Genomic DNA, 19,880 nt, shown 5'->3' on the forward strand with positions numbered 1-19,880 from the left:
ACCAGCCTCGATTTTTAAGCATTTTGTTGTGACGTTTTTTGATATACCGAGGATTTTATAACAATAAAACAAATCGAAACTATTAAGATGGCGGATGACGAAGTGAACGATGAAGAAGAAACTCTTTTTCAGAGGCAGAAGAGAGAAAGAAAGCAATTACAAGGTCGCTAGGGTTACTGTCATCTCCAGAATGCATGTACATGTTGTACTACGTCCGTATACACAACTGTATTGTACAGGGCTTGTATTCCAGAAAGTATCAAACTTGAACTAAGTTGAAGTTCTAAGCAAGACCATGCGTCGATGCGATGATTGCGTTCATAAAATTGATAAATCATGTAAATGCATTCCCTAAATAAATTATATACTACCGGCCTCGGTGGGGTCGTGGTTAAGCCATCGGACATAAGGCTGGTAGGTACAGGGTTCGCATCTCGGTACCAGCTCCCATCCAGAGCGAGTTTTTAACGACTCGATGGGTAGGTGTAAGACCACTACACCCTCTTCTCTTTAAAGGGACATAGTACATACCCTAGTTTCAACTCATGAAAATTAACACCATGTTCAGTTAATCTACAAACCTGTAACACATTTGGATACAGTTACAACTGAGTGAAACATGAGTCTGTGACTTAAAACTGGACTCCATAACTGTTACCTCTCACTGTCTCAGACACACGTGTATTTTTAAAAATAGGAAAAATGCATTTTGTGATATTAAAAACACTGGGATGACCAGAAACACTTTGAATGTACGGAAATGGATAATCTAAACAATAAAATCTGAGCAAAGTATGATTTCAGTTATCAAAAATGCCTCTAATAGTAAAACATGTGCCTTAGTCAGAGTTCGACAAATCCGCTAGCCCGACGCCCGTGGCTAGTGGTTTTTAAGTTCGGGCTAGTGAGAAACGCAAAACCACTAGCCCCTGCGGGCTAGTGGTTTCCCCCCTCCTCTCGTCATTGCTCGATCGTGGGTTTTTTGTTTTCTTTCATTCTTTTTCTCTCGGCTGAAATTTCGTTTAATAAATTTGATTGTGACGTTTGTCATCGAATAATATCAACAACGCAATGAGTATATAATAATAATCCACTTGAGCTAGGTCTGCAAACTGCAGTAACATGCTATCTCTACATCGTCACAGTTACAGCATGCATTGTTTACCTTTCCCTTTCAAGTTTCTGGCACAGGAAATAAAGTCTAATGACATGCGTGTTTTGATTGGTTAGACACGTCACGTGGTCGTTAATCTCGCACATGTTTTAGGCTAAGAACTTGGAAATCATCAATCGCGACGACAGGTTAATCTCAATCAAGTAAACCCCAGCCATGCTTTGAATTTCAGTATTTGTTTTATTTACCTATTGTTTTTTAATTTAACACTTCGCTAACATGTGGTTATCGGCAATCAGGAAAACAATTTACTTTAATGGTAACCGCATATGCAATGACTCGGCTTGGCCTATTACGTGTAGCGGTTTGGATAAAACGTCATAGCTGCCGATACAAGATAATACCTTTTTTGTTCATCAATTAACAACGGATTAGATGTCGCCGTTATATTCTTTTGATATCGGTCTGACACGGGATAATGCCCTGTATTTGGCATCACCGTTCCTGGCGACACTGTCGTACCCTCATTTAAATTTAATTATTTTGATAGTGTTTTTAGATACCAACCAAGAGTTTGCTCAATTAATTTTCCCCGGGGGGGGGGAAACAAAAACGGGACAATGACGATGGATCACACTTGACAAAAGACAAAACGTACGACACGACAAAAAACTGAAAGTTACAACATGATTTAAGTGTTTGTTTTATTTTACTGTTATACTCGTAAATGTGTAATGTTACAAAAATTATATAAAAATCCAGTTATAATTGATCAGGAATTTGGGCTAGTGCTTTATCTTGGTGGGCTAGTGGTTTTCACAAACCCACTAGCCCTGTGGCTAGTGATTTTTCAAAATATTTGTCATACTCTGCCTTAGTGTTTAAAAACAAGGGTATGTCCCTTTAACTAACCACTAATTTACTGTCCTGGACACCAACAGCTTAGATAGTTGAGGTGTGTGTCCAGGACAGTGTGCTTGAACATTAATTGAGTAGAAGAGCAAAAATAAGTAAAGCTCATTGATTTATTAACCATCTGCTCTTGGATGTTAAACATTTGGTAATATAGTCTTAGAGAGGAAACCCGCTACATTTTTCCATTAGTAACAAGGCATCTTAAGTTAAAATGAATGAATTCTACACAAAACTAATGACACATTAGTCCGAATGGACGTAGAAAGTGTGGTTCTTTCTACGTCTGAAAATTATTACATTACCCTATATATAGCTGGAATTCAAAACTTGTGGCACCATATTTCAACCGTTTCTCAGTCGAAATATGCAACAAATGGACATAAACCAAAAATGTATAACCTATCGTACTAACTCACTAAATCCTGACTGAAGTACTTGCATCAATATTAACAAAATAAATCTTCCAACAACAACCATCAAAAATTTCCCCACCATTTTAAATTTAGCAAACAGAAGGAAGCAACTCGCCCTGCACATTAAGAAAAGTACTGACTTAAAGTGCGCCCTGCACTAATGACACATATATGTATATCTGTAAATGGTCCATTTATCATGTGTATAACACAGGCAATAATGGATTATTTTGAGCCTATGGCTTTTAATGAAGGCTGGTCAACACATATAGTGATTTCCCTAGAAATTTGGCACGGCATGATAGACCAAACACTTTTGGGGCATTTTCACCATTTTCGGAGCACTTGTTTTTCATTAAAAATATGCAAAAATTAATTGAAATAAAACACTAATGTAATTTATGTGCTTGCTTTAATAAATGAATGGCAAAAGATATAAAAGGCATATTTTATTAATTAATAATACCTTTTGGAGTGTTTTATAAAGGCAATTTTAGAATTAATTAGTGAAAAAGGCTTGTTTAATCTCAGGGCAGCATTGTGCTGATTAAGGCAAGATGGTGCTACACTACTGAGGCATGGTGCTGCACCATGCTAAAACAAGCTAGGGAAAACACTAACATACATGTATGTCCGTAATATTTATTTGTCAGATCCAGTTATTGCACGTTTCTGAAATGGCTCGAAAATTTTCCATTTACGTACCATTAATGGAGCAAGGATTCCTAAATTATGATGTCGTAATTACTGGGAATAACCTTATGTTAGGAAATTGAAGTTTTCTATTCTTGGTGCTGGAATAAACAATCAATTTTAATGGCTTGGGAACTTTTATCATTTAACTGTGAACATGTTCTCAGTATTATATATACTTTTTAATCCATCTAGCTATTTGTCTGGAGATACCCTTGGACAAATTTTTTAATTCTGTTAATCTTAGTACTGCTTTGAACTTTGTAGGTAACTATTTTCATTTAATTCTGATTATTTATTGACATATGGAGAGGCTTTGACAGAGATATTTTCAATAAAATTCAGTGTAAAACCACATGCCATGATGTAATTGCACTCTGGACTCAGTTTTAAAGGTAATAAATGACATATACTCTGTAATAGTGTAACTGGAATGATATTCCCTCATGTTTTTAATTTTTATTAATTTTGTTTACAGATTACTTACTTTTAATACTTGTACAATACATGTATGTAATTTGCAGGTGAAATTCAGAAATTAAAGCACACTGTTCCCAAGGGAGATAAGAAGAAAAAGAAGGAAATCACTGAACAGATTGCCAAGCTGCAAGCTGATCTTGATTTGAAACATAAACAAGAAGAGGAAGCACTGGAAGCCAATACACAGCAGGTGAACTAGTTACCCAACTAGCAGGTCTTTAGATTTGTACCATATATCTTCGCCTGTAACTCGATCTCAGCTATAAGTCGAGTCCCTAATTTCAAGCCCTGAAAACACAATTTTTATAATTGACCCATTTTTAAGTTGACCCATGAAAAACAGTTCATAAGTATTGAAGTATTTCGTACTTTCAGCAAATAAGAACCATAAATGGCTCATATATATACATTATTTGATCAAAAGAAAATTATTTTAGAAACTTCAGCTTTCTACATCGATCACAGTATTCCATTTCCAATCAAACCATATATCATCAAATCAGAATATGCCCTTCGTAGATGGTGAAGGCTGTTTCACGGTTACCTAATAGCACTGAAGAACATGGTTTTGTGCACAGCCATCAACCTTGTTTATCAACAGATCACTACGATGTCCGGTGTAAAACTGAAAGTACAGTCACAATTGTATACAATTATATTAAAAACCTAGTGCATCTAAATGAGTAAATCTGGAGTCCTGCAATTAGCACTGATATGTCCATGTTTGTCAGAGTTCACACTGGAAAAGATTTAGCTTGAATCTGTTTGAGAAGGGACGATTATTGAGAATTTTTTTTTTTTTTAATATTTATACATCTCCCCCCCCCCCCCCCCCATCTCACTAAATGTAGGCTACAGTTTGTGAAATTGAGAAGGGAGGATTATTAAAAAAATATATTAGTTTATATTTATACATCTTTTACCCCCATTAAGGCTACAATTAAGGGACGTTTTATGTACACTTTGACCAAAGCTTACCCTGTATATGGCCAAATTAGCCAATTGCTAATTTTTATTCAAAGTAGCTACAGCATTTATGTTTTGACTAATAAAATAATCCTTAAATTAACCACATTTGAATTTAAAAAAACCAACAACTCTATATAGATGTAGATAATCTGAAAATTGCCTAAACCAAAATCTTTTCCAGTGTGAGCCCTGACTTTCCCATAGACAAGACAGCACATACCACCTGCCTTTTATTTACCAGTCCTAGAGCATTAGCTTGAACAGGAAAACAAACTGATAGGTCCATCAAGAGTGATTGATCCTACAACCCGTCACACGTCAGGGGACAGAGAGTTCATTTTGGAATGGATGAATAATGATACCCCAGCACAAAAATATGCAGGCTTATTGGGTGATGGAGAACTACTGTAACAGCTTGAGATAGAAGCAGTATAACTGAATATAGATAAAGTAGCATACTCTCGAGTGGCATCATTAGACTGTGTTGAATCTCTTCTTTAATTTAGACGGAGGAAGTCACAACCGAGCTCGAGTCAGTAACTGTAGATGATTCAAGGGAGATAACTGCTGATGAAAATCAACACAACCCTTCAAGAGGAAAGAAAATGTCCAAGGCACAGAAACGGAGAGTTAGTGATTACATTAATTAGTTAATAATTATGCAGATTGCAGTTAAAATACAGTCTAGTGTCATTTCCTTAGTGGGAGAAATAACCTCAATAATATTTTAAGTTTTGAATTTTGAACTGCTAAAACTTGATGAAACTTAATAGTCCTTACCACAGGGAACGCCTTTTTTCATACTATAGAATTTACTACAGGTTATTTATTTATGAACCAATTGTTTTTTAAATTGGACCCCAATTTTTTTTTTTTTTTTTTTTTTTTTTTTTTTTTTCCCAAAACACTTACTTTTCTTCTTACATCAAACCAAACTGAAATTATTCACAAGAAACATTTTTGTAGGAGGATGGGATGGACTATACATGTAGAAATGTGTTTGTAAGGAACTTTTGACATTTTGAAAATTAGTATTAATTTAAGATAAAAGACAAAAAAGAATTTAAGTATGCAGGTTCAACTATTGAAGATGTCAAGTGTAATTGATAATGAATATATTGGGTTTAAGGACAAGAAATCTCAAAAAGACAAAGATCGGAATGACCAGATAGCAGAACAAGCCAAAGAAAACCAGCACGGACCCCGGCATTTAGAAACACAAAAACTGAAAACCTTGCTTGGGCAAAGAGGTCTTCAGATACACGAGGTGAGTTTTGAACTCCGACTACATTGTAATTGTGTGGTAATTTATAGTGGACAAATCATTTTATGGTATGTATGATCATATAACTGCATTTGAATTTTACTATATGGCAATGATGGCAAATGTCATGGTTGCCCTACTTACTTGCTGTTGTGCCCAGAAAATAAGATGTTGTTGACAGCAAAAGGAAATGCTATATGATGCCCTACCTGGGTTTTTTCACTGGGTTTATAGATTCTATTTTGTATTATGTAAGAAATATTAAAAAGGAATCCATATCCAACAAATTGCATAGCCTAGAACCCAAGGTACTAGTGTAACATGGCTTTTGTCTGAGAAAACTTGAAGAAAACATTTGCCTTGCTTGCAAACTTGCTTTCATGCCCAAATTTTTGTTATTCTTTCTTTCACTTATTTTTGTGCTTATGTCCAATTAAGGTTCAAGCACACTGTCCTGGTCACACATCTCAGCTATCTGGGCTGTCTGTCTAGGACAGTGGATTAGTTGGTTAGTGGTTAATGAGAGAGAAGAGGGTGTAGTGGCCTTACACCTACCCATTGAGTCGTTAAAACTCGCTCTGGGTGGGAGCCGGTACCAGGCTTCGAATCCTGTACCTACCAGCCTTATGTCCGATGGCTTAACCATGATACCACCGAGGCCGGTATTTTTGTTATTTATCAAAAGACAACACTTGCCAAGTCACACGCCCCCTAATTAAAATTCGACCCCAGATATAAACTGTTAGTTGCTTTTATTACCACTACATCATCAATGTATTTTAACATTATTTGATAAATTTCACTACATACTGTATACACCTTTTAACGTTGTATGTGTTAATACTAGTTTTAGCCTCCGATAGTTAATTGTTGTTTAATTTTGTGGATTTCTTTTTTTCTTCATCTTCCTGCAGATTGCCTCTGATGGAAATTGGTAAGAATAAAATATTTTGAGAAGATATATAAAAAAAACCCAGCTAATGGTTGGTAAGAATAATGTTTAACATTTGAAAATAAATTGCAGCCATAAAGGGCTCAAACTGGAAGAAATTTTGGTTTAGCAATGTTGAGATCTTATTTCCTTGACAATTATTAAATTGTAGTTAGTTTGAGGAATACTTTACTAAACAAAGACTAAATTTTGTAGCCATTTTGTATAAAAATTAACAATTGGCTAAATTGTTAATTTACAGGGTGAGCCCTATCATATATTGGCATCTTTATGATGCCATGCATAAAATCAAATGTTTGATAATTTGGATGTTTTAAAAAAGATTCTAGTACATTGTATGTAATTGTGCTTACAAAACGTGCATGACATACTAAAGTAGTGGGTGGTTGGAGATGTCATTTTTAATATTTACATTTAATGTTTAAAAAGATAAATATCAGTTTGGAAACGTCTAAATTGATGGAATTGGCCATATCTAAGATAAATTAACTTTCCTCTGTGCTCATAGAGCTTTAAAAAGGAAAGTAATGTTTTAAACACCTCAGTATTCTACTATGTCTACTGACAGAACAATTGGGCACGATCAAAACTAAATTAGACTTTACTGTAAATAATGAAAATGTTCATCTATAAAGTCAACCTTTTTATGAGTATGCCTGTTTGTATATTAGTAATAAAGTTAGTTTGTTTTGTTTAGCAACACGTTGATTTCTTAATCATCGGCTATTGGATGTCGAACATTTGGTAATTGTGACATATAGTATAAGAGGGAAAACCTGTTAAATTTTTGCATTAGTAGCAAGGGATCTTTTATATGTACCATCCCACAGACAGGATAGTGTATACCATAGCCTTTGATATACCAGTCGTGGTGCACTAGCTGGCTGGAATGAGAAATCACCCAATGGGCCCAATCCTAGAATGACCCTGCACGAGGAGAGCACTTCACCACTGGGCTACGTCCCGCTGCCATATACATGTATATATATTTAGTAATAACATACGGCAACACACCACCATTCATCATGTCATTACTTGCTGTTGCAGCTTAATATAGTCCGGTTTAGGAAATATTCCTCATTAAAAAAAATACTTCAAAATTCTGATATACTTTTTGAAATCTTTCGTTGATGATTACACGTAGGTTAACTAACCTCTGTAGTATTTAAATAACCCATCAGTTTGAAGTGACTTGTTATATGTAGTACTAACTGATAACAACTGTGCAAGTGGTATGGTGCCACTTGTATATAACAACAACACGAGGTGGTGGTCGGGCATAGGGGCCATTAATAATTTAATTGAAACGTTTTTGTGGTCAATCTATGTTGATTTTTTTATACGGTACATGTCAGTTGAAAGCACTCCCTAAAATTAGTAGTCACATGACCCTCTCGACAGTGTTGTATTTTTCACAGAATATATTCTGTGTTAGAAACTGTATTGAACTGCATGGAGTAATTAATGGTGGTGTGTAAGCTTAAAGGCATAATAATACAAATTCAGTTTTTTTTGTTTTCATTCTATGACATATGAATCATATATAATATGTAATAATTTAAAAAAAAGTTGAATATTATTTTAATTAGGACTTTAAAATATCAAAGGCTGTGGTATGTGCTATCCTGTACTGTGATCAAGTGGATATAAAAGACCCCTTGGTTGAAATTGGTACTTGTATATGTAGCCTATTTTACAAGAAAATTAGGGGGTTTTTTTCTGACAGAATGATTTTCTAGAACAGGAGTCCCAGTTATTATTAACAAGTTGGACACCCAATAGCCACAAATTAACCAATGTGCTGAAATGTTAAACAAATATTCCTTTCCTGTCTACCAAGACCACATGGTCACAGAAGGGAAATATTATATCTGTGGTGAGTACCATAATGTGATTTAATATTTTCATTTCAGTCTGTATAATGCGCTGGTTCATCAGTTGGAACATCGAAAGCTCAAGGTTTGTTTTATTAGTTTGTTTTATTTGTGTTTTGGTTAGGGATTTAGCTCAGTCAGTTGGTGTGTGCGCCTAAGGTGCATGCATCACAGGATCAAACCACCTCAGTGGCTCCATTCAACCGATTGGGTTTTTCTCATTTCAACCAGTGCACCACAACTGGTGAAAGTCCATGGTATGTGCTTTCTGTCTGTGGGAAAAATGCACATAAAAGATCCCTTGCTACTAATGAAAAAACGTAGCGGGTTTCCTGTGTAAGACTATATGTCACAATTACCAAATGTTTGAAATCCAATAGCAGATGATTCATTAAATTAATCTATGTGCTGTAGTGGTGTTGTTAAACAAAACAAACTTTAAAGCTCTGTCTACATGATCAGACATTTGTCCAAAAACATTGTTGGACATACAGGGACAAATGTCCCCACTTATTTACATTTGTATAACTTCTACTATACGGTGCAACATTCTTGGACTTTTGTCCACATTTGTTGCAGGTTTCTGACGTCTGTTTAGAATTTTAAAAATGGATAAAAAAATAAATTGGATGGGAAATATGATCATGTAAAGATTCTTATTTACTTTTGTTTTTGAAAACAAAAAGCACCAAGATTGATAATTATGTAATCAACTGTTCAAATCACTTATAATTGTAGTAAAGTTAAACATAGCAGTTTATTTAAATGAGGGATTTTCATAAGGGTTCCCAACCAGTTAACATGAATGCGCAATGTGTAGACGACACTGCATGTTTGGGAAGGACAGCATTTTTACATTTCACTATATAGTAATTAATTGAAATAGAGGGCATTTAGCATGTTTGAAAATAATTTTATAAAAAACAACCAAAAAACAAAAACACTTATAGAAGACCCTGACCATTACCACTTCATCTCCTCCTTTCCTAGCTATAGACAAAGTACCCCTTTAAAATGAAGTCATCAGATTTGACATTCATGGATGTTATTTTTATGTTCATTGATAAAATCTGTCCTGGGTAGGGTCACTGGCTACCCAGAGATGGGACCCGGGACAGACATGCTCGAAACTCTAGTGGTATATGAGCATGTTAAAAATATTGGACTTGGACTCATTGATAAATGAACAAACTCGTGTTGTTACAGCTAGACCAATGGGATGTCTTTAAATTGCAGTGAATATATTATGGAAATTAATAATTACAATGTTTGCTAAATGGCGATCATTAGTTGAAGAGGAATGAACCCACAGGGTATATTTCAAGTCGCATAATCCATGTGATTCTGCTTTTAATAAGTAAAATCCTGTTCGATCCTGCCTTTAATTTAGATTATTGTTCTACATGTATTTACAGTCTTCCAATGAGATGCTGAGACAGCAAACAGCTGATTACATGAAGGAACACACAGACGACTTCATGCCGTTTCTAACAAAACCCGACACTGGAAACCCTTACAGTCTAGGTACAATGTACCTATAGACCAGGGGCCTAATTCACAAAGGTCTTTTAGGCTCTGCTAGACAACAAAGCATCCTCTTTGCAAGTCTTTTAACTCACTGCGAGATCACAAAGTTGTGAGAGTTTTGTGAATTAGGCCCCCGTCTCATTATTGGTCCCCTACTGGTCCAACCAGAGGGGACTATAGGTTTCATCTCTGTCCTTCTGTCTGTCTGTCCATCTGTCCCACATATACTGTAAAACGGGTATTATTCGCGGCAGTAAATTTTTGCGATATAAGAAATGCAGGCAGTTCGCGGTTTTTAATTTTCGCGGTGTCATGGTTTTTGTTTTTTCTTGTTTGTTTGTTTTTTAAATTACTAACACGTACAAAACTATACTTTGGTACATAACATTAAATCGACACTAGAGAGGTCAACAGAGGTATACGTAATATTATCCCTTTCTGAGCGACTCCGCTAAGTGCTGCAGCCACATATCCAGCGGAGACTAATGAAATTAATCCAGGATGTGGTTCAATCAACTCTCCAGAAAGTGTGAAATAAAGACAAACACTTGTACTAGTAATCTTGTTTTAATGTTTAAACACCGGTTGTTAAAAACGTTCTCACCTCTTTTGTTTTTGTCACTTGTCGATGACGTTTTTCCGGAAGTTTACAAAACCCTTATTTTGATTGGCCAATTAAAAATGGCTCATTATACTAATTTCTAAATATTTATTCACAGCTGAACAATACCAGTAAGAATGTCTGTTCCAAAAAGCAACTACATTTATCATTCTTCACAAAAACAGTATGGCAGGTTCAATTTTGCAGTGGTTAAAAAAAGCGCGGACAAACCTGAAACTGTTAGTTTACATGACCCTTCAATGTGTTTAACCATCGAAGAAGTTCAATCAACACAGGCCGCCAATGATGCCGTTGATAAATTAAACACTTCTACAAATCGTAAACAAAAACACGGTGAATATAGACTGTATGATGCAGAACAGCATGCCAAAATTGCTAAACTGTTTGTTGTTGTTTTTTTGTTCTAATGGATTTTATTATTTGCGTAAGTGTAATTTTCGCGCCTAAATTAAAAACGCGAAAAACACATTCACGAATAATACCCGTTTTACAGTAGTTTTCCGGATGTTTTTGTCACAATGCCTTGAGATATTGAGCTGAAATGTTGTGTATAGCTTTGTCATGTACTGTTTTACAGATCAGGTTTGACATTCATGGCAATTTACCCATTTTTGACAGTTATGGCCCTTGATCTTAGGAGATACAAAAAATGTGTTTTCGAGACATTTGTTGTTGTTTTTTGCAATGCCTTGAGATATTGAGCTGACATTTTGTGTATAGCTTTGTCATGTACTATTACAGATCAAGTTTGATTTTCATGGCAATTTACCCATTTTTGAACTTAGGAGAAACAAAAGTTTGTTGGGCGCGGTAAGGGACATGTATTGCTTTAGCAGTACTTTCAGAATGCTTGTTTAACTCTTTTGCATTCAACTTTATAATCGGAAACCATCTTCACAGAACCAATGTTTTAAAGAGAAATTTGTAATTTTGAAACAGTATTTTTCAACCATAAATATCTTTTAACGAGTCTAAAACCTTTTGATGTCATTATTGTTCTGAAGCTTTCATCAAGTTCACATTCACTGTTAATCGATGACAAATGATCCCAACCATCATCTTCTTCTCTTTAAAACATCTTCAACATTCATTAAATATGAATACTCAAGATGTTTAATAGAAGTATTTTACAAATACAAAAAAACAGAGCTGGTGTCCATGTGTTTTCAACAATATTACAATTATAATAACTTAAGTATGAATACCAGTGAAACAAACACATTCAACGTATACGATTCTTATTTTACTGTGTCTAACATTTGAAGAATATCAGGGGTGGCACGTATCTCAGTGGTACAGCACTTACCTGATGCACAATCAATCTAGGATCGATGCCCGTCGGTGGGCCTATTGGGCTATTTCTCATTCCAGCCAGTGGTCCACAACTGGTATAACAAAGGCTGTGGTATGTACTATCATGTCTGTGGGATAGTGCATATAAAAGATCCCTTGCTGTTACGGGTAATCGAAGAGTAGCCCATGAAGTAGCGACAGCAGGTTTCCTCTCTCAATATCTGTGTGGTCCTCAACCATAAGTCTGACGCCATATAACCGTTAATACAATGTGTTGAGTAATGTTGAATAAAACATTTCCTTCCTTGAAGAATATCAAGATGGATAACTATGTTTATGAAGACTGGTCGCATCTTGAAAAGCATTAACAAATGCATAAATATATAAAAGAATAGTTTTAAAATACAAAACAGGTGAATGTATAGTTATGTAAAAGTTGGGTTTTTTTTAATGAAAGTTAATGCTGTACGTAAGAGTTTGTTTTCTTCTTCATGAAATGAAAGTGAATGCCACCTTTGTTTCCACAGATGAATTTGAACAGTATTGTAACGATGTTGCCACAACCTCAGCTTGGGGTGGACATCTCGAGGTGAGCAAAATTTTGTATAAACGTTTTAAGTTTAAAATAATATCTTTAATGTTCAAATTCTTCATAAACCTGGCAGTTCCACTTATCTCCAATTACTGTTTAAAAGTATATTTTGTTTACAGCACAGTGTAAAAAACAGTGGTACGGCTCGTGGTTGCCAGAGTGGCCTTTCAAATTTCACAGATATAACAAATATAACTCGCACGCATGCACACACAAAAGTGGTATGGCCATGGCCATACCGGCCGTTGCATCTGCACTGCTCCTGCTGTCATCTTTACATGTTTTTGTAATGCACTTCTGTTAAATGCCTTGTCATATCCACTGATGTTTATGTACTTTAGTTAAGGTCACGGTCACATATACTCAAGTGTGTTTGTATGGCTGTCACACATGATAATGTGTTTGTTGTTGTGTGTGTATGTAATTGTTTTTGAATATATAAAGGCTCTGTTACACATACTAATTTAAGTGTTTTTATATTTTAGCCAAGCGCTCTGTCACACATACTGAAGTGTTTTTATATTTTAGCCAAGCGCTCCGTCACACATACTGAAGTGTTTTTATATTTTAGCCAAGCGCTCCGTCACACATACTGAAGTGTTTTTATATTTTAGCCAAGCGCTCTGTCACACATACTGAAGTGTTTTTATATTTTAGCCAAGCGCTCTGTCACACATATTGAAGTGTTTTTATATTTTAGCCAAGCGCTCTGTCACACATATTGAAGTGTTTTCATATTTTAGCTAAGAGCTCGGTCACACACATAAACTGAAGTGTTTTTCATATTTTAGCTACGAGCTCTGTCACACACAAACTGAAGTGTTTTTCATATTTTAGCCAAGAGCCGCGTTACACACACAAACTGAAGTGTTTTTCATATTTTAGCTACGAGCTCTGTCACACACAAACTGAAGTGTTTTTCATATTTTAGCCAAGAGCCGCGTTACACACACAAACTGAAGTGTTTTTCATATTTTAGCCAAGAACTCTGTCACACACACAAACTGAAGTGTTTTTCATATTTTAGCTAAGAGCTCTGTCACACACAAACTGAAGTGTTTTTCATATTTTAGCTAAGAGTTCCGTCAGACACAGGGGTTTCCCTAGAGCGATAAGCCGACACGGCCCGTGCTCCCTTAGCCAGCCAAGTAAGCGCCTTCATGTCTGGTAAGCGCCTTAACTGCAGGACCGTGTCGGCTTAATTTGTAACATGTATACTAAACAATGGAGCTGTGATCCGTAACGTCATTCACCACACATTATCACACTTCCATTTGGTATCTCTGCAATTCTTTAGATGTTCACTTTGAGGTCCATTGATCACACCATTTTAGTTGTCGGCGGGCTTGTGCTGGTCACGTGGTACAGGTGATCGGCTACTACTAATCCGCCAGATAACTGCTTGTTGTAATAATGTCTGTATGCTTGGGAATTACGCATCAAGACAAATCAAAGAAAATACCTATTAATTGAATAAACATCTTTGAAGGTGAAATTCTTGAGTAAAACATGTCACCATTATTTTAATTTTGTAAAGTCTTTGAACCAAAGTAATAAAAACAAACCGACACTGCATGTCAATTTGAATACACATGCCAGTTCAGGGCCGAAAGACATGTTGGCTATCCCAAGGGCTGCGTTCAGCCAGACCGAGCGAAAACAAAACGTTCGCTACACTGGTTTGTGCGCTTCACGTTAAACCAGATGGACACGACGGACACCAATCAAATAGTTCGCGAACGTTAGGAAAAACGTTTGTTGGCTGAACTGAGGAAAGCTCTCGGCGTAATATACGTCACGCTTCAGAGTCAGCTGACACCCACGTGTCAAGAGACATCGTTGCGGACATGAACAATACGATTACACGGAAGTAAATCTTGATGTAAATGTGTAGAAAAACAATAGTTGTTTGCATCAATGAATACCTAACTGCAGTTTCGTTATTTCCTTTGTCTTTGTTAATTTTGTACCTGTGGTCGAGAGCACGCACGGAGATCGCGATCGCAGGAAATGAACATGCAGTATTTATACAAATTGCAGTTAAACGTACACTGAATTAGTTTACAATAATCATATTTGTTAGATAATGCTAGATATGTATTTGTTAAACTGTGAGGTGACAAGCATTTAACACGACGCTGAAATCAACAGCAACAACATGGCGCAAATTATGAAATTGTTGGGGGTGAGGAATTGATGGTTTTTTGTTTTTTTTTAAAGTTTTAACTCTCTCCCCCCCCCCCCCCCCACACAAAAACAACCCCAACATGATTTGATGGATTGAAGGCAAACACTTAACTGTTTTAAACCCACTACCCCACTTCTTTTGGCTTGATTTTTGTGTTATAATGATGCTATATATGTAAGCGCCTTAAAAAAATCCTGGGGAAAGGCCTGACACACACATACTGAAGTGTTTTTATATTTTAGCTAAGAGCTCTGTCACACACTGAAGAGTTTAAAAAATATATTTTAGCGAAGAGCTCGGTCACACGTTTTTTATATTTTAGCTAAGGGCACTGTCACACATACTGAAGTCTCAGATTGAAGTGATACAAGCAGATGCCCCGCCAATCATAATGGGAGAAGAATTTCATACCAATCCTTTGATTGTCACGTAAGTTTTAATGTGTGTTCACTGTTCAGTCAAGGGGTGGGACATACATGTAGCTCACTTGATGCGCAGTCGGTCTGGGATCGATCTCCATCGGTGGGCCCATTGGGCTATTTCTCATTCCAGCCTGTGCAGCACGATTGGTATATCAAAGGCTGTGGGATGTTGTATATAAAAGATCTCTTGCTGCTAATGAAGTGGCTATGTCGGATTTCCTCTCTCAATATCTGTGTGATTCTCAACCACATGTCCGACTCCACATAACTGTAAATAAAATGTGTTGAGTGCTTCGTTAAATAAAACATTTCTTTCCTGTTCAGTCAGGAGAAGACGACTGCTCAGCATTCTTGTTCAAACCTGGGGGCGGGATGTAACCCAGTGGTAAAGAGCTCGCTTGATGTGCAGTTGGTCTGGGATCATCCCGGTCAGTGGACCCATTTGGCTATTTCTTGTTCCAGCCAGTGTACCACAACTAGTATATCAAAGGCCATGGTATGTGCTATCCTGTCTGTGGGATGGTGCATATAAAAGATCCCTTGTCTAAGACTAAATGTCAAAATGTTTGATAGCCAATGATTAATAAATTAATGTGCTCTAATAGTGTCATTAAACAAAACGAAACAATCTTGTTCAAACCTATGCTCATTCCAGGAAACATTTTGTTTTCAAAATCTTGATTAGCAATATTTCTAGTGAATTGAAAATTGATTAGCAACTACTGTTTAATGTTTCAAAATTGTGTGGCGAAACACTACGGGATACTGAACAAAATGTTCTCTGAATTCCCATACATTTTAACACTATCATAATGGTAAATCTACATTAAACAAAAATCTGTATTTTTTCACAAAATGGGAAGAAATATTTTGTTAACAACACGGTCAACTAATTTTTATTGATGGTTATCCGATGTTGGACATATGATTAAAGTCCTGAGTTTGCAGCCATTGTAAAAAGTTAGCAATAACAGAGCCTTATTGGCGACTACTATTTCATACTAAATACATATTTTTTTTTTTTTTTTAGAATACCAGTGTCTGTCCCTTCAAGGACAACATAGTTAAAAGTTTGTTTAACAACACCACTAGAACACATTGTTTAATTAACCATCGCCTATTGGATGTCATACATTTGGTAATTCCAACTCGTAGTCATCAGAGGAAACCCGCTACATTTTTTCATTAGCAGCAAGAGATCTTTTATATACTTTCCCACAGACAGGAAAGCACATACCACAGCCCTTGACCAGTGGTTGGAACGAGAAGAAACCCAATCAGTTGAATGGATTCACCGAGGTGGTTCTATCTTGCGACGCAAACGCCTCAGGTGAGTACTCAACCTGACTGAGCTAAATCCCGCCCCATGGACAACATAGATGAGAGTAAACCTGCTGCTGCGTTATCATGGGATACTCTTTGATAGCAGCAAGGGATCTTTTATATGCACCATCTCACAGACAGGATAGTACATATCATGGCCTTCGTTACACCAATTGTGGAGCATCGGCTGGAACGAGAAATAGCCCAATGGGTCCGCCAACAAGGATCAATCTTAGCTCGATTGCACATCAGGATTCAGGCAAGTGCTTTATTACTGAGGTATATCCTGCCCGTTTCTGACATGCAGACAGTGACATAGTTATCAAACAAGTGACATACTCGTTAAAAAAAACCTGATGTGGCCGTAAGTGATGAAAATGTCTTCAGCGTGATCAGCAAAATAGCCATGTTTAGTATTCTAATGACAAAACACGAACCTTGTTGTTTTTTAAAAAGTGTGATTTTGTTTTACAAGTCAGGTAACGGTTAAGAATAATTTATACTACTCAAAAGAATTTAAGGGTCAGACGATATTTTCGACATTATTTTCTGAATGTCAATTATATTAGCTAGACCATAATGTCACGCATGGTATTGTTCCATTTTGACGAAAGTGGGTCTAAGCAACCCATAAATGAATTAAAATCCACTGTCATTGACACTGTCGACTAGTTCTAATGGCGAAAACATGCTTACATTTGCACATAAATTAGGGCGAAAGCGAAAGGTCTGCTAAGTGCCCATAACTTGCTTTTTACAAAGCGCTTCATTTGCACGCTTTGCACGTGTATTCCATGTTCCCAATGCTGAATTTCCGTATAATTGGAGCTTGCGTTCGTGTACGGTGCACACTCCAAATTCGACAATGGTACGACTTCAACTGACTATCGAAGATCGAGGAAGGGCTATTGCTTGGCTTCAGGATGGCAATACGCAAAGAAATGTTGCTCTGACACTTGGTGTCAGTCAGTGTCGTTGGCCGACTGTGGCAACGGTACCAAGCAACGAATTCTGTTCGAAATCGTCCACGTTCGGGAAGACCCCGAAGCACTACAAATAGAGAGGACCGCTACATCACCAATATGGCTCTACGTCAACGCACAACCACTGCACGCCGATTACGTGACAATCTGCGGACTGCGACTGGAACTCGAGTGTCTGATCAAACCATACGCAATCGTCTGAGAGCCAATAATCTACGCTGCCGTCGCCAGGCTGTTCGACCACCACTCCTACCACGTCACAGAACGGCCAGACGTCACTGGTGCACGCTTCATCTGCGGTGACAACGTGTTCAGTGGGGTCGAGTGATGTTCACTGATGAGTCCAGGTTTAGTCTCCAGTTCAACGACGGTTGGGTTCGTGTCTACAGATGTACTGGGGAGCGCTTCGCTGACGTTAACGTTAGACAACGTCACCGGTTCGGTGGTGGCAGGGTCATGGTGTGGGGCGGCATCTCTATCCACCACAGGACCCCCCTCTATGTGGTGGATGGCAATCTGAATGGAATCCGCTATCTGAATGAGATTATCCGGCCGTTGGTTCTCCCAGGCCTTCAGCAGATTGGCGGCGGGGCAGTTCTGCAGGATGACAATGCCAGACCCCACCGAGCCAGGGTGGCAACGGACTTTCTCAGACAACAAGGTATCGCCAGGATGGATTGGCCAGCATATTAGCCTGACTTGGCCCCTGGGACGAATTAGGCAGGAGAGTTCGGGATAACCATGCCCCTCTGGCCAACCTTCATGATCTGGGTCAACTTCTTATGGCAGAGTGGCAGGCCATTCCCCAAGAGTTCTTCAGACGTCTGATCAACAGCATGAGGCAACGATGTGTCGAGTGTATTCGCGCCAGGGGTGGATTCACACACTATTAAACGAATGTTCTAATGTGTAAAATCCATGTTTGACAACCTTCAACTTTGACAGCATGTCATGTGACTTTCTTGTATACAGTGAGGTTTATTTGTGTTTTTTTGTAAATATGGAACAATAAATAAAAAATTTGGTGTAGTTTACATCATCAATCTAATACACTCTGAAACTTATTTGGTTATAAATTTTTGACCCTTAAATTCTTTTGAGTAGTATATTTAATATTTTGGTCTAATCATCAAATCCACTTGGTGTTATTTTCTTTAAGGGGCGTTATTATGCGATTAGTTGCACAAACTTGTTGCATGCGATCAAATCATACTGTGAGAACACCTAAATCGGAACGACCTCAAGTCTTATACATTCCAATTTTATTGAGGCCGACTGATCGCATGATGAGAATGCCGCTTTAACTTGAGTGATAAACAAGCATCATTTTCTATTTTTCAGTTACCATCGGCACGCTTACGGACTTGGAGAACATTATAATTCTGTAGCAGAGAAAACTGCTGACAAGGATGCAACCAGTGGTTTTTCATAGCACTGTAATAAGTTATTACGGTTTACAGAATACAATTATACCTCCGCTGTTAGGACAGTGCCAACCATCATTACACAATAGTAATGTACAGCAGGTTTTCTTACACACCTGGTGGTGAGAATATCACGTGTTATCGATTTGAAGACATACAATTGGCTGCTCCACAGTGATGACCCAGTCGCCACAGCCATACCATCCAATGAAATAAGCATGACCAAAATCAATTACTCAGTGATGTATAAGTTAAAGTGAAACTCATTGCTGTGTGACATTGAAGTAAAACTGCAAGCACAAACGAGGTAAATAAGTTTTAGATGGAAAAGACATTTTTGAGGATATGTATGATATAGAATACTTACATACATACCATTTATCTGACAACTCATTCTCATTGTTTAAAAACATATCAAACTTGCTTTCACTCGTTAAGATACATTTTGAAACAACTCATCAAATGGTATCTGATGGCCATTATATCTTACACACCCATTGGAGTGAACACTGACATTTGTTGTATTACATACTGATATTACATATGTTGGTGATTAATTTAAAGATATCCAATTGGCTGCTTCATGAAATGAAATCAACCCAATTGAAATCGATTGCTGACTGATGTATAAGTTAGATGGTATCCAACAGCCACTTCAGTAGTATTCGCTGTATCTTCTTGTGGACACGATGACACGCACCTAATTATCAAGCACCCATTAAATCTGGCTGAAGGCTAAATTACAAATATATCCTTTGAAGGTACAGGTGTGAACTGGAAATCGGGGGGGGGGGGGGGGGGGGGGGAGAGGAGAAGGAGGAGAGAGACACTG

General features: G+C 37.2%; 1 protein-coding gene across 1 annotated transcript; it reads left to right on the top strand.

The window, feature by feature from the left end:
* Positions 1-87: 87 nt before the first annotated feature.
* LOC121389066 (deubiquitinase OTUD6B-like) lies at positions 88-19,809 on the top strand. Its single transcript, XM_041520682.1, has 10 exons — positions 88-163; positions 3,660-3,805; positions 5,091-5,213; positions 5,714-5,851; positions 6,763-6,782; positions 8,714-8,759; positions 10,090-10,198; positions 12,644-12,705; positions 15,219-15,325; positions 18,966-19,809. Exons 1-10 carry the CDS (start codon positions 88-90, stop codon positions 19,054-19,056), a joined length of 918 nt encoding a protein of 305 aa, XP_041376616.1. The 3' UTR covers positions 19,057-19,809.
* The last annotated feature ends 71 nt before the right edge of the window (positions 19,810-19,880 follow it).

Source organism: Gigantopelta aegis, chromosome 14 (assembly GCF_016097555.1).
Source record: "Gigantopelta aegis isolate Gae_Host chromosome 14, Gae_host_genome, whole genome shotgun sequence".
NCBI classification, from domain to species: domain Eukaryota; kingdom Metazoa; phylum Mollusca; class Gastropoda; order Neomphalida; family Peltospiridae; genus Gigantopelta; species Gigantopelta aegis.

Coding starts and splice junctions, on each gene's coding strand:
- LOC121389066 (XM_041520682.1), top strand. CDS start 88: ATGGCGGATGACGAAGTGAACGATGAAGAAGAAACTCTTTTTCAGAGG. Junction 5,214..5,713: donor CCAAGGCACAGAAACGGAGA/GTTAGTGATTAC, acceptor ATTGGGTTTAAG/GACAAGAAATCTCAAAAAGA. Junction 6,783..8,713: donor ATTGCCTCTGATGGAAATTG/GTAAGAATAAAA, acceptor TTTTCATTTCAG/TCTGTATAATGCGCTGGTTC.